Source organism: Taudactylus pleione, unplaced genomic scaffold (genome assembly GCF_031769625.1).
Source record: "Taudactylus pleione unplaced genomic scaffold, aTauple2 ptg000314l, whole genome shotgun sequence".
In the NCBI taxonomy this organism is placed as follows: Eukaryota; Metazoa; Chordata; class Amphibia; order Anura; family Myobatrachidae; genus Taudactylus; species Taudactylus pleione.
The window spans coordinates 8,286,077-8,301,033 of NW_028284715.1; the positions used below are offsets into that span (position 1 = coordinate 8,286,077).

The following is a 14,957-nucleotide window of genomic DNA, read 5'->3' on the forward strand; positions in this document are numbered from 1 at the left end:
GCACTGGGGGGAAGGTTAGGGTTAGGCACCCCTAAGGAGGGTTAGGGTGAGGAGGTTAGGTTAGTGAATACTTACCTGGGGACGATCGGGATTTTCACCCATGTGGGCAGCCGCTGCCGGGATTCCAACCGCCGGACAAGCGTCCGGTGGTAAATCATACCGATTCCGAATGTTGGGACAGTGCCCTGAAGTTTGGCTAACCCACCAAAATCTTGTGAAGTATGCTCATGCGCTTTCCTTCTCTTACTTATCCCATCATCTTCACCACACCGATCCCTTGGATCCCGCCGTCGCTCCCGGTATCATCAAGTGTGTACGCACTTGCCGACGCCACCACCACCGACAGGACCCCCGCGCGAGACATTGGCTGGATACACATCATTAAGCGTGTACCATACTTGCCTACCCTCACGATTTTAGCGAGAGGCTCCCGATTTTAAATGAAGCCTCCCGCTCCCCCGCAAAGTATACATCAACTCACGATTTTTTTATTCTTTTTTTAACTTTGGATCGCGCATGCGCGAGTCCTGGAATGCCGGGGACGGGCCTGCACAGAACCTCATGACCGGCCACTGCGTGGTTGTAGGAAGCGGTGGCCGGATAGACAACAGTGAGTTCGTCGGGCAGTGATCCTGCATTGGTAAACAACGGACCTGCGGCTGCGGTTCTCTGATCAACGGTGCAGGTGTCCAGCAGCAGCCGTGTCCTTTTCTCCTCCCATGGTGGCCTGGCTCAATGTAAGGAGAAGATTATTAATGTGAAGTGAATAGTGGCTAGTGGTGCTGAGTGTCACATTAACAGCACTCCGAAAGGGCACTCACTGACAGCCATCCATTTAATCATTAAATGGATGGCTGTCAGTGAGTGCCCGTTTAGAGTGCAGGTAATGCCTGTGACAAGATTTATATATATATAATACATATAATCCTTCTGGCAAGGATGTACTCCTAGCGCAATGACAAAGGAAGGCGGCACTCCAACGAGTAGATCAAATCAATGTGTATTAGTAATGCGTCAACATAGTAATATCCATTTGTCAACGTTTCAAGGCAGCCTTTTCATCAGGACGTGTATAGGAAAAAAAAGCTCAATCCTCCCAGCAACTACTGTCCTGAACCTCCAACCTCTCCTCACATGTAAGGTAGGACCGTCTCCCTCTCTCATCACTCTCCCAGCATGGGATTTATAAATTACCTCCACTGTGCAGGACATGTACACATTTTTTTATATTTTTTTTTTTTACATGCAACAGCAGTGCCAGACATTCAGGGTGATATAGTGTATTGACACCTATAGTGCCTACTTGTAGGTTAGATGTGTTACATTACTGTAGTTTATAAGGACACAAATGATTATATGCTGCTACACTACAACTCCCAGCTGGTGGCTGGGCATGCTGAGAGCTGTAGTCCACCAGCAGCTGATGAAGGAAAGTTCGGCTCCCCAGATGTCTCTGTGTTATAAGTCGGATGTCTCTGGCTGTTTCCTAATTAGTTTATTTCTACCAGAGATGTGTTCTGTGGCTTAGGAAAGTGTGACAGCAGACATCTAGTAATGTGATCTTTTTTTTGTGTGTAGAGCATCTAATAATGTGAATGTATGTGTGTGTGTGTGTGTGTGTGTGTGTGTGTGTGTGTGTGTGTAGAGAGCATCTAGTAATGTGAATGTGTGTGTGTGTAGGGCATCTAGTAATGTGAATGTATGTTTGTGTGTGTGTGTGTAGACCATCTAGTAATGTGAATGTGTGTGTGTGTGTAGAGTATCTAGTAATGTGAATGTGTGTGTGTGTAGAGCATCTAGTAATGTGAATGTGTTATGTGTAGGGCATCTAGTAATGTGATAGAGCATCTAGTAATGTGAATCTGTGTGTGTGTGTAGAGCATCTAGTAATGTGAATGTGTTATGTGTAGGGCATCTAGTAATGTGAATGTGTTGTGTGTAGGGCATCTAGTAATGTGAATGTGCGTGTGTGTAGAGCATCTAGTAATGTGAATGTGTTTGTGTGTAGGGCATCTAGGTGGAGCTAGACACGCCCCTTGGGCGGAGTGGACCACACCCCCTCAACGCTGCACTGCTCGCGGCGCATTCTTCTCCCATCTGCAATCCCTCTGAAAGTGGTTTTCAAAAGTAGGCAACTATGGCGTGTACCCAGCATAAGTCCGTGCTTTAGCACAGGTAACTTAATTGATACCTCAGGAGAAGAAAAAAAAATAAAGGAAGAAGAGAAGGAAGAAGGACTAATATTATCCTTTATTGGGAATCAGGGATGGCCATCGACCATCGATGATTCATAATAATTGATGGTTTATGGCCGATGTCGAATGCTTTTGCCATCGATGGGGGAGAACCAAATGGTTTACCTCCATCGATGTCTAAGCATAACTGAATGTTTATTTCTTTTCACAAAGTATCAGGACTTGGAACATAGCTCCGCCCACCCGACAACTGCAAAGCCACTCCCTCAGGTTCTAATTGGCTTACGGGCCCATCAGTCAAAAAAATAAATAAAAAAACAACAGGGAAGACCATCGGTTGGTGAAAACCATCGATGCTCACCATTGACTAGTTTGCAACCATCGATGTCTACTAGCTATTTTGCCATCGAGGGTAACACCACCGATGGCCATCCCTATCCACTATAAACCAAAACATTCAGGTCCAGCCTCCTCCCTACTGCGCATGCGTCCTTGTCACATGCCATTACTCCCCTTATACTCCCATTCTAGCGCTGCCTCAGGGTTAATAAATAAAAACCTGCGCATGCGCACCGCCCGACTAAGGCGCTCGGCACCGCTGTGACCAATAGCCAAGCGCGTTCCATGATAGCCTCTCGTCTGGCGAGGCCCTCCGAATCCAGCCAACCAGCGACGCGGTGACATCGGCCGCCCAGGCCCCGGAGAGAGAGGAGGCGGAGTGAGAGAAAGTGCTGGGAAGCGGCAAGATGGCGGCGGAGTGCTGAAGGTTCCGCTCATCCCCCGTTACTGTCGGGTGCCCTGTTCGGACCGTTGTGTTTCCCCGCGAAGAGACAAGGAGGCCGTGGGAGAAAGAAGAAGAGAAGGAGGAGGAGGTGGTGCCTTCCGTCAGCGCTCCGTCTTATTTTTATATCCCGTTTTATAAGGCCGCTGTGGCCCCGCCTCGCCCAGGAGCCCGCAGACATTTTCTTTTTCAACCGTATTAGTCTCAACCAGGCCGGGGACCCCCTGTGGACCCGGAGCCGCCTCCATGACGTCCATACACTTCGTGGTGCACCCGCTGCCTGGCACCGAGGACCAGCTGAATGACCGGTAATTGATCCCCCTCCCTCCCTCCTTCACACCGGGGGAGGGCGCTGCTCTAGGCCGAAGCCTGGCCGTCATCCCATCCCGCCTTCCCGGCGGCCGGGATAGCACCCGGGGGGACTCAGTACGACAAAAGGGCGGCCTTGTGTCAGCCCCGGGCGGTCATCATCACAGCATGGGGGGCACATGGCAGCCGGGGCCCTCATCCGGCTCTTGTACAGTCACTGCCTCCGGGATATAGTATTACCCAGTATAGTATATTATACTACATTACTGCCAGCCAGGACCCTGATCCTGCCCAGACAGTCACTGCCTCCGGGATATAGGGAGCATAGTATTATCCAGTATATTATATTACTGCCAGCCAGGACCCTGATCCTGCCCAGACACAGTCACAGCCTTCGGGATATAGGGAGCATAGTATTACCCAGTATATTATATTATACTGTATTACTGCCAGCCATGACCCTGATCCTGCCCAGACACAGTCACTGCCTCTGAGATATAGGGAGCATAGTATTACCCAAACTATATTATACTATATTACTGCCAGCCAGAACCCTGATCCTGCCCAGACAGTCACTGCCTCTGGGATATATGGAGCATAGTATTACCCAAATTATATTACTGCCAGCCAGGACCCTGATCCTGCCCAGACACAGTCACTGCCTCCTGGATACAGGGAGCATAGTATTACCCTGTATAATATATTACTGCCAGCCAGGACCCTGATTCTGCCCAGACACAGTCACTGCCTCCGAGATATAGGGAGCATAGTATTACCCAAACTATATTATACTATATTACTGCCAGCCAGTACCTTGATCCTGCCCAGACAGTCACTGCCTCTGGGATATATGGAGCATAGTATTACCCAAACTATATTATACTATATTACTGCCAGCCAGGACCCTGATCCTGCCCAGACAGTCACTGCTGCTGGGTGGGATATAGGAAGCATAGTATTACTATACTACATTACTGTCAGCCAGGCCCCTGATCCTGCCGAGACAGTCACAGCCTCTGGGATATAGGGATCATAGTATTACCCAGTATATTGTATGATTCCACCTATTCCACCTAAATTCCGGGTCTGACCCGGAGTTGGAACAAAGTTCCTATCCGGATCAGACCCGGAATTTTGCCGGCGCCGTCTCGGGATATTCCCGAGTCAGCGCCGCTCACAACGCAGTCGGGTCTGCATAGACCCGGCTTTTGCGGAGTGAAAGTGGTCGCTTGGAGATGACGTCATCTCCAAGCGCCACTGAAGCCGGACCAATCGGCCGGCTAGCAGCGCACGCCCGTGTTAAACCCTGCTAGTTACCTGGGTTGGATTGCCGGGTCACTCGACCCGGCGATCCAACTCTCTCCCCTTTTACACCAGGGAGCTGCCCAGGTTAACCCTTCAAAAACCTGGGTTTTAACTCCGGTGTAAAAGGGGTATTAATTACTGATAGCCAGGACCCTGATCCTGCACAGTCACTGCCTCTGGGATATAGGGATCATAGAATTACCCAAACTATTTTATATTATATTACTGGCAGCCAGGATCTTGATCCTGCCCAGACAGTCACTGCCAGTAGGATAAAGGGATCATAGTATTATCTGATAAATTATACTATATTATTTTGCTGCCAGCCAGGATCCTGCCCAGACACAGTCACTGCCATTGGGATATAGGGTTTATAGTAAGAATAATATCTCTCATACGGTATATTATAGTAATGGTAGCCTAGTCCCTGATCCAGCCCAGATATAGTCCTGCCACTGGGATATATGGAGAATAATAACATCCAGTATAGTCTTTTATAGAAATAGTCCACAATATATTATAGTAATGGCATTATAGGATATGAGAACACTACCGATATATAGGGGAATAATACCACTCAATATATTATAGTAATGGCTCCTGGTCTATCACAGACATGCACTACTGTTATATAGGGATAAAATATCCAATATATTCTATTGCATTGTCTTTTGGTCCATCCTAGATATTCGCTACAGTTGTGTAGGGAGAGTAATACCCAGTATATTATAGAAATGGCAACACAGGGTATGAGGGTACTATCTGTATATAGGGATAATATCTGCTATATTATAGTAATGGCAGCACAGGGAAATAGGTATGGTCTGCAGACTCTCACTTGGGACAGTTGAATTCCCAGTGCTGTGATGTAGCTCCCGGGAGGAGTCCCGGAGCTATTCAGTTGCCCACATCGTGCCCTGCACTTAAGTCTGGAGATGTAGTTTACCGCTACTAATGTCCGTGGCTAAGGCGTGTTAAACTACATTTTCCGACTTAAATGCTGGGCGTGATACTACCCAAGTCGGATTTGTGCTCGCAGCCCAGGAGGATAGGAGCAGAAATTCTCCAGTCGTGGATTTACAGTGCCGGCCACTTGAATTGCTCCGGGCACTAATTCTAGGAGCTACATCGCTGCAGTGGGAGTTGAATTGCCCCCATTGTTGGCAATGTAATGTCAAGCACAGTATGCTGACACTAGTAATGTTAGTTAAAGCATTGTAACTGGGTCAGCACTATAACTTTAAACATGATGGTAAAGCATTATGTTTAAAGTTATAGTAGCGACCTGGTTACAATGCTTTTATTTGCGTCAACATACTGGGCTGGATGTTACGCTGTCATTAATGTGGTTTTAAATTTGTCGCATAATGAACTATGTCAACAATCTCCTGTCCTCGGCACAGGGTTTGAGAACACAAGTGTTTAGGAATGACAATAAATCTTGGTATACAATATTGGCACCATAGGTTATACATATATGAATAAAACATATTGCAATATTTTCTGTAACTGCAGTACAGTGACAGTCATTCTATAGCAAGAGTAATAAAACAATGTTACAAGAATGGTATCACAGGGTAATATGGAGTTGGTATTGTATTAATGTGTGTGTGTGTGTATATATATATATATATATTATAGTGCATGCTGTTAATTTATCTCATTAATGGAAAGTCAGATATATTTGCTTAGTCACTTATAAATATTTCCCTAAACCTTAATGTGCATGAAATCCTGTTGTTTTTAAACTAATCATTCTACTTCCATACTGTTTGTTTTTTTATTAGTTACTTTATAATTTTGTCTCATTCCCTGCAATTATTTTGGGACAATTCAATTGTAGCTGCATCTGTACAGTAAACTCCGCTAGCTCCATGGAATACATGGTCTTTATATTACAAAACAGCAGTATCTAATAAGTCTTGTAAAGGAATAAAGCAGAGCAGAATGGAAGACCGTTGCCTATTACACTATAATTAGTTGCCAGCCTGACATGTTGATGCTTTTTGTTTTTCTTTTTTTTGCTGCTCTCAAGTGGTTTGGGCACATGGGCCGAGTTTGCTGTTGTCACCTGATGAGTTTCCTGGTTATTGTAAATATTTGATGTATAGGGTTAGTTGTTGTTTTCCTAAAGTTATTGTCTTTGGGTCTGAATATAACAGAGCAGGAAAAATAAAAACGTTGGTTCTATAGAGATGGCTCCTAGCAGATCTGATACTGTAAGCCAAGGTTGTTCTGTGGTTTTCTTTGCTAGCATTGGAACATGACCTCCCCCTCTCCCATAATCAAAATAAGTGTGTGCTGCATCCAGACACCGGGCCTTAAGTTGGATACGTGTGCAGTAAAAGCTTAACTACTTATTCTGCCTTTATTTTTGTAATGTGAAACATTTCTTTGTTGTGTGGCCAAACTTCAAGTTGTCGGGGCTTACTTTATGTTGGACCTCAGGAGGCGGCAGATGAATGATACATTTTTAGAAATATAGCTTAAGTCTAGGATTTCCTGTTCGAAAATATAGTGCTTTAACATTTTTACACTGTTTGATAGCGGTATTTCTGGAACCTGAATTCCTGAGACAGGAATATAGTGTGTAAAATACACTGGGCTTTGTGTGTAATGTTATGTGGGCGCTGTTCTGCTTTCCATGTCTAAGAAGTGTTTGCTCTGACCTGGTAACATGATTTCAGGCTGCCTTGTCACATGTTGGTTAGAGAAGGCCCAGCCTCATGGGATGCAGCTATTAGCAGACCCTGCCAGCTCTTCTATTGCAGCCTTTGCATCCTACTCATAACTAGAGAAAGCGTGGTCTGCAGTCGGCCTTGTGTTTCTAACGTGTCACTTCAACTGCTTTACTGTGTAAGATGTTGGTTTTTGTATTATTTACTTAATTTTTAACTAGTTTTATATATATATATATATATATATATATATATATAGCCCTATGAAGTCAAATTAGAAGTACTGTTCACTGTGAAAATGTTAAAGTTTTAATCTAATGCATACACACGTCACTCTTTAGCAATTCTAACAACTTGTACTGGTTGTAGTTTCATGTCCCATGTGTTCAGTTGAACACCCAGTGAGCGTAATCTTTTCTTGGTTTTCTGTCACTTGTTCGTAAACAACTTGCTGGCGCAACCAAATACAGCCATGGCCGAAAGTTTTGAGAATGACACAAGTATTGGTTTTCACAAAGTTTGTGGCTTCAGTGTTTTTAGACCTATTTGTCAGATGTTACTATGGTATACTGAAATAAAATTACAAGCATTTCATAAGTGTCAATGGCTTTTATTGACAATTACATTAAGTTTATGCAAAGTCAATATTTGCATTGTTGACCCTTCTTTTTCAAGACCTCTGCAATTCGCCTCCTGGCATGCTGTCAATCAACTTCTGGGCCACATACGGACTGATGGCCGCCCATTCTTGCCTAATCAATGCTTGGAGTTTGTCAGAATTTGTGGGTTTTTGTTTGTCCACCCGCCTCTTGAGGATTTACCACAAGTTCTCAATGGGATTAAGGTCTGGGGAGTTTCCTGGCCATGGACCCAAAATTTTGATGTTTTGTTCCCTGAGCCACTTAGTTTTCACTTTTGCTTTATGGCAAGGTGCTCCATCATGCTGGGAAAGGCATTGTTCATCACCAAACTGGTCTTGGATGGTTGGGAGAAGTTGCTCTTGGAGGATGTTTTGGTACCACTCTTTATTCATGGCTGTGTTCTTAGGCAAAATTGTGAGTGAGCCCACTTCTTTGGCTGAGAAGCAACCCCACACATGAATGATCTCTGGATGCTTTACTGTTGGCATGACATAGGACTGATGGTAGCGCTCACCTTTCCTTCTCCGGACAGGCCGTTTTCTAAATGCTCCAAGCAATCTGAAAGGGGATTCATCAGAGAAAATAACTTAACCCCAGTCCTCAGCAGTCCAATCCCTTTACCTTTTGTATAAAATCAGTCTGTCCCTGATGTTTTTCCTGGAGAAAACTGGCTTCTTTGCTACCCTTCTTAACACCAGGCCATCCTCCAAAAGTCTTCGTCCTGTGTCATGCCAACAGTAAAGCAACCTGAGACCATTCATTTGTGGGGTTGCTTCTCAGCCAAGGGAGTGGGCTTACTCACAATTTTGCTTAAGAACACAGCCATGAATAAAGAGTGGTACCAAAACATCCTCCAAGAGCAACTTCTCCCAACCATCCAAGAACAGTTTGGTGATGAACAATGCCTTTTCCAGCATGATGGAGCACCTTGCCATAAGCCAAAAGTGATAACTAAGTGGCTCGGGGAACAAAACATCAAAATTTTGGGTCCATGGCCAGGAAACTCCCCAGACCTTAATCCCATTGAGAATTTGTGGTCAATCCACAAGAGGGGGGTAGACAAACAAAAGCCCACAAATTCTGACAATCTCCAAGCATTGATTAGGAAGAATGGGCGGCCATCAGTCAGTTTGTGGCCCAGAAGATGCGTGACAGCATGCCAGGGGGCGAATTGCAGAGGTCTTAAAAAAGAAGGGTCAACACTGCAAATATTGACTCTTTGCATAAACTTAACGTAATTGGCAATAAAAGCCTTTGACACCCATGAAATGCTTGTAAATTTACTTCAGTATATCATAGTAACATCTGACAAATAGGTCTAATAACACTGAAGCAGCAAACTTTGTGAAAACCCATACTTGTCATTCTCAAAACTATTGGCCATGGCTGTAGACTACCATTAAGGAAACCTTGCCAATGCCAGTGGTAAAAGGGTGTGTTAAAAAAAAAAAAAAAAAAAAAAAAAAACCCGCCAGGAGAGGCAGCCAGCCACACTTGCAGGGGCACTCCTTTACAAACTGTGGGGAAAAAAATGCCAACACTATTTCCTGTGCAAGTGCGCTACACACATTTCAAGATTTCTATTGACTTCACTGCCCTTGAAAATACGCCCGTCACTCTGTGCCAATAATTACTGCTAGGCACATTCTCTAGAAAAAGGTCATTTGAACAGTCTTTATATGTGAAGCTTTTACATTACACTAGAAACTTGCTTTTCCGCAAAGGTGAGTAATGTCTCAAAGTATAGAAAAGTTGTTGGGTTTCTTCCACCTGATTCGAAGATGTACTCTAATGCCACTGCAGCTGCGAATTTGTCCACAGCGGCTGTGTGAAAGTATACAAGTGTCGCAGCCGTCGGATTTTGCAAATCCGAGCGACTGTGTACAAAGATTTAGCGTCTGTCACAGGTCAGGCGATAATCGGCCCTCTAACTCTATGGTCGTGCAGAATGGCCGCAGGAACTGAGTTCAGTGCCTCAAGATGGTATTTTAAGACTTAACTGTGAATTGTACATTGCAAAGAAGCAGTTTTGGTTACAGTGGCGCATTATGTGGCGAGGTTAGGATGTAGTGGAAGGCGATGCCGAAGGGCTCGCAGCTAAATAAATAAGCTGCACTGTTGCTTGAAGTATTTAACGGAGGATAATAACCATCAGTCTCTGGAGATGTATGAGCACAATTGCCTGTACGGGGGACAGCATCTCATCGCAGGAGCATGATCTCCTCTAATAACCGCTGCCCAACCTGTTGCTTTAAGGCTGGGAAGTACTTGTGTGTACACTAATGGTGTACTAAGTAGGACAGGGACTACATTTTGCAAATTAGACCTTTTAGTTGGTACGTCATGGCTTGTGATGTACAATGCACAAGATTTAGGACGAAAGCAGACGTGCTTTGCTCATGGAGGCTTAGACTGTATAGGACCTGTTATGGTCATTACTGCCGTTTACGTTGGCAGTAAGGATGGCTGAAATTAGCAGTTGGTTTTTTACTTTAATTTTAAAGGGCATATTTAAAAATGGGTACCTGGCAACAATTTATATGTAGCTTACCAGCACCAGTGTCCCCCGCTACCAACCAGTACAATCACAGCATATAAGCAGCAATCTATTTCTACAGCTGTACATTAGCCATGAGCAACTCTCTCTGATGTGTCGGTATGACTCATTAAAAGAGGTGAGGTCCCACTTCCTACCTCTTACCCATTCAACTGCTAGATAACTCCTCCAGTTTTAAATGTAGGTGACTTTTTTTTTTTTTCTAACTTTCTTTTGGGTTTTGCAAAATGCAGCACCATCTTGATGGTAGTGATGTCTGTATAAATATCTGTTATTCTCTTGGATCTTGCTTTGCTAAACCTGCACACTTTGCTGTAACCATATACTGTGACTTGGAAATTAGGGATGTATGGGGGGAATTTAATTCAACGCGATGTTGAATAGCTGTGGGAGGGAGCTCCCGCAGCTATTCAGTACACCGCGCTGTTTGGGCGCGCTAAGGATTTCTTCTTGCACCCCCCCCCTGGGGATGCGAAGAGAAATCAGACCAAAGTGCCGGTTTCGCGGCTGTTTTTCTGCATAGCGTGGCGCTAACAGCCGCACACCCAGCACTTTGGTCCGAGAATGCCGGTTCCCGCGCCTTAACACCCTTGTTAAGGTGCGATGACCGGCATTCTCCGACCACACAGCGCACTGAATTGAATAGCTCCGGGAGCTCGCTCCAATCTAAAATGCAGTGTAAAAATGAAGTTGTCCAGTATTTGTGGTATTTATGCAAAAACAGCCAGTATTTACAACCCTCGCAGTGCAACATTTTGTCCAGGTGCAAAGTTACTTTTGTTCCAAATCAGAAACAGCCCCTAGAGCCGCGTATCCACTAGACGATATAATTAACGATATCGTTATCGTACAGTCGATTATATCTTCCAGTGGATATGCAGTCAACGACCAGCAATGCGCGCTCCTGCTGGTCGTTGACTAACGTCGCTCAACGCTCGAACCTGCTGTCCAACCTGACAATATTGTGCCTACAATGGCACCATACTAGGAAATTTTTTAGCCATAGATCGGAAGGATATATATATATATTCCTATCCAAACGGCGGCACTCCGGAGTGCCGCCGTTTAGATTGGTATGTGATAGTGGACCTCTTGCAGTAAGGTGCATTGAGGAGGGCACGCGGGGCAGTTATTATCTATACCAGGGAGTGCCGGATCATGGAAAATATAGTCACACTCACACACTATACCGGCGGCACTCAGGGATTTAAAAGAAGAGGCAACAGACTCGTCGAAGACAGTCAAGACTTGACTGTCTTCTATGAGTGTGTTGCCTCTTCTTTTAAATCCCTGAGTGCCGCCGGTATTTATCTACATTTGGTGCACTTATGGTGCACCGCTGACGGAGGGCAACGGGATAAGCTACTTCTTATCTGAGTGCCGGATCTTCCCACATTGTAATGTGTGTGTGTGTGTGTGTGTGTGTGTGTGTATATATATATATATATATATATATATATATTATATAATTTTTCATATTCAGACTCCATTCTTCCATTATATCCATCAATTGCTCAAGTTTTGTCTGCCGTCATGAACTGTGCTGACAGCAGTTGTGAGTACATGCTTTATGCTGGGCATGTGCTACCTGGTCACTTTGGTGAGTCTTCTGTGGCCCCCGGTTATTGTTGTGAGGGCCAGGGATAGTTTTGCTTGTCAATTTTGTTGTTGGTCATGTTAAGTAAGCCCTTTGGGCAGTGTAGTAAGTTTACACCCCCCCCCCTCCCCCAAATAAAGATCCCCCAATGTTTAAAAAGAAGCCAAAGAGAAAACACCAGTAGAGAGCTGTGCAGTTATCTGTGAAATGGCTGTGGCTTTAGCTGTTAGAATTCATATCTTGAATTTAAAGCGCTGCTCTTTTCTATATGTATCCTAACAACCTGAGAACAAACTCTGTTGCACTTAGTAAAAACCATGTTGAATCAAGATATAAAAAAGTGCTTTAAAAATGACTAATGAACCCACCTCATCATTTCATGTATAGTCTATGTGCGCTCAGGAATTTATAAGCAATTTGCACATGTCCTGTGGGAAAACAAAAGTTCAGCTATAGGTGCTTTACCGGCTCTGGAACAATTAAATGAGTCCTTAATTAGTGACGGTCCAATAGGCTGCAAGACTCCACATATGTGACTGTCAATAATGTAATCAGCTGTTACGACTTGTCACTAATGAGGAATTATATATTAAAGCTACTAGACACCTTTGAAAAAGCTGCTCGTTAGCAGCGAAACGCGTCAGTGGATTGGACCTAGGCATCTGATTTGCTCTATAAGAAGATTCTCCATACGAGCCATGCCATTGTCCAGATTGGGGACTACCAGCTTATGACTTGCAGGACTGTGGACTAGGACCCTATACATCTGCGTTGGTCTTTTGCTGCCTATTCGACCATCGCTAATTAAGGACTCTGTTTATTGTTCCACAGAGCCGGTAATAAAGCACCTATAGCTGGACTTTTGTTTTCCCACAGGACGTGTGCAAAATGCTTATAATTTCTGAGCGCACATAGACTATGGCCTGTATTCAATTTGAGGACTTTTCGCCTGTTTTCCATTTGGAAAAGTATCGCGTGTGTGCTCGATTATTCCCCGTATTCAATATAAAATGATGCAAAAATGGGACTTCGAAACTTGGGTCGGCGGAAAAAAAGGTAATTTTTATGGGAAATCATCCTGGGACCCCTCTAAAGATGTCCAGCCATGGGGGATCACTATGGGTACCCCCATTTTGCATGCAGAAAGGAAGTCAAGTTTTTAAATAGCCGCGGCAGGTCCATAAATGTGGCTTTGAAGAAGGTGATGCAGAAGAGCATTTATCTTTTTTGGGGGGAAAAATAACTGTCCATCAAATTTGGGGTACATTAAAATGGGTGCTAGCATATTTTTAAGTCCCTAAAATGATTTTTAAAAATTCTTCAAAAATGCATCTGCCGCTACTAACCGCAATGAAGAAAATACCTGCCGCATAGTTTGGAACCCCTCTGGAATGAATTAAGCTATTTTAGAAGTGTGTTCCCCCTAATTTTTTTTTTTTTTACCCCAAAGTTTAAAATAATTTTTTTGGGCTGTCCCGTTTTTTTTTTTTTTTCTGCACACATTGTTTTTTAGGGGCCTTTTCCAGGGGTGCAGGCTATTTTTTTTTTTTTTATAAACCTGCACCACTATACCTCAATTCTGCACTTTTTTTCACCTGCTAAGGGCTGGTGAAAAATTATCCCCATTTTTTTTACATTGACTTTTCGCCCTGTAATTGAATACGGCGATAATAACAATAGGCGAAAATGATGTCATCGGCGATAATGAGTTTTCGCCTCAAATTGAATATGGCCGTATACCTGAAGTGATGAGGTGTGTTCAGTAGTAATTTTTAAAGCACTGTTTCTACTTCAGGGTCCATAGGGGGGTCCACATGGTTGACCTTGGAGTATAGCTGGATCTGGATCCACGGGCACCACGCAGTTAAAGCTTTGCTGCTTCCAGGATGCACTTGGGTCCGTCCTCCTCTATACCCCGCCCCCGAGCCACAGGCACCTCAGTTTTAGTTGGTGCCCGGCCGGAGTCGGGTCACCCTGGGCAGTGGAGCCCCTAAGCTTTATTTTTAAAAAGAAGATTTTATTATTTTATTTTTTACTATCTTCAGAGCGGCAGCATCAGACTGTCCATCTGGACGTCCACGTTGCCGCTCCAACAGCCCCGCTGGCGCTGCAACACCTGTACTGATCTGGGGATCGCAGCGGGACCCCGGAGTCAGAACTAGCGTGGCTCCGGGAGCTCCCACTGACTGCTGCCGGATACTACGGGGCCAGGTAAGCGCTGCACGCGGGGGATGAAAGGCAGTCTTTAGCCGCCGGTCTCTGGGGACAGACCGGCTGCGCTAGTAGCGGCGGCGGGCTCCCCCTGCATCAGGAATACCCCGCGTGACCGCTGGACCACCAGAGTGTAAGGTCCGGAAGGGGACCGGCATCCCTGGGGGTTAATTACTGGCCAGGGGAGGCAGCCTTCCCTGGTTTAGCGGCTCCTCCCCTCAGCCCAGAGCGCCTTCTCTCATGCGTGCTGGCGTCGCTGGGCTGTTCTCTCTCTCGGCCACTCCTCTTCAGAGCTCTCCGGCGGCCATCTTCTCAGGGCAGCAACGCAGAGCTCCCAGGTGGTATCAAGTCGACCGGTCCCCCTGCGTACCTCTCCCCTGCAAAGGACAGTGTTCGCAGCGCTATAGCCCTCCCAGACACTGAATCTGGGAGGTTGATTGTAGCTGAAGGTGCAGTGAGTATAACTTCCTGCATGGTATGTGACTTTTGCTAGTGCTGCTATCTGTGTTTATTTCTACTTACTGTCGGCTTATACCTATCCCTTTCCTTCTCCTACGGCCCGCGTGTGCGTGGGGGAGGGGTGGTCTTTCTGTGTACCTCACTAATAATAGATCTACGTATTTGTGAGGTCCGTCACATACAGTGGTGTGTTACACAGTTCCATATTGTGGGCTGTTTGTGTT

General features: G+C 45.1%; 1 protein-coding gene across 2 annotated transcripts in view; it reads left to right on the top strand.

Moving 5' to 3' along the window:
- Positions 1-2,801: 2,801 nt before the first annotated feature.
- UBR5 (ubiquitin protein ligase E3 component n-recognin 5) overlaps positions 2,802-14,957 on the top strand; it is a 162,981-nt gene continuing 150,825 nt past the window's right edge. For both annotated transcript variants that reach the window (XM_088442666.1, XM_088442667.1), the window contains exon 1: positions 2,802-3,284. In XM_088442666.1, the coding sequence (XP_088298792.1) occupies positions 3,223-3,284 (62 nt within the window). In that variant the 5' untranslated portion in view covers positions 2,802-3,222. The remainder of the gene's footprint in view (positions 3,285-14,957) is intronic.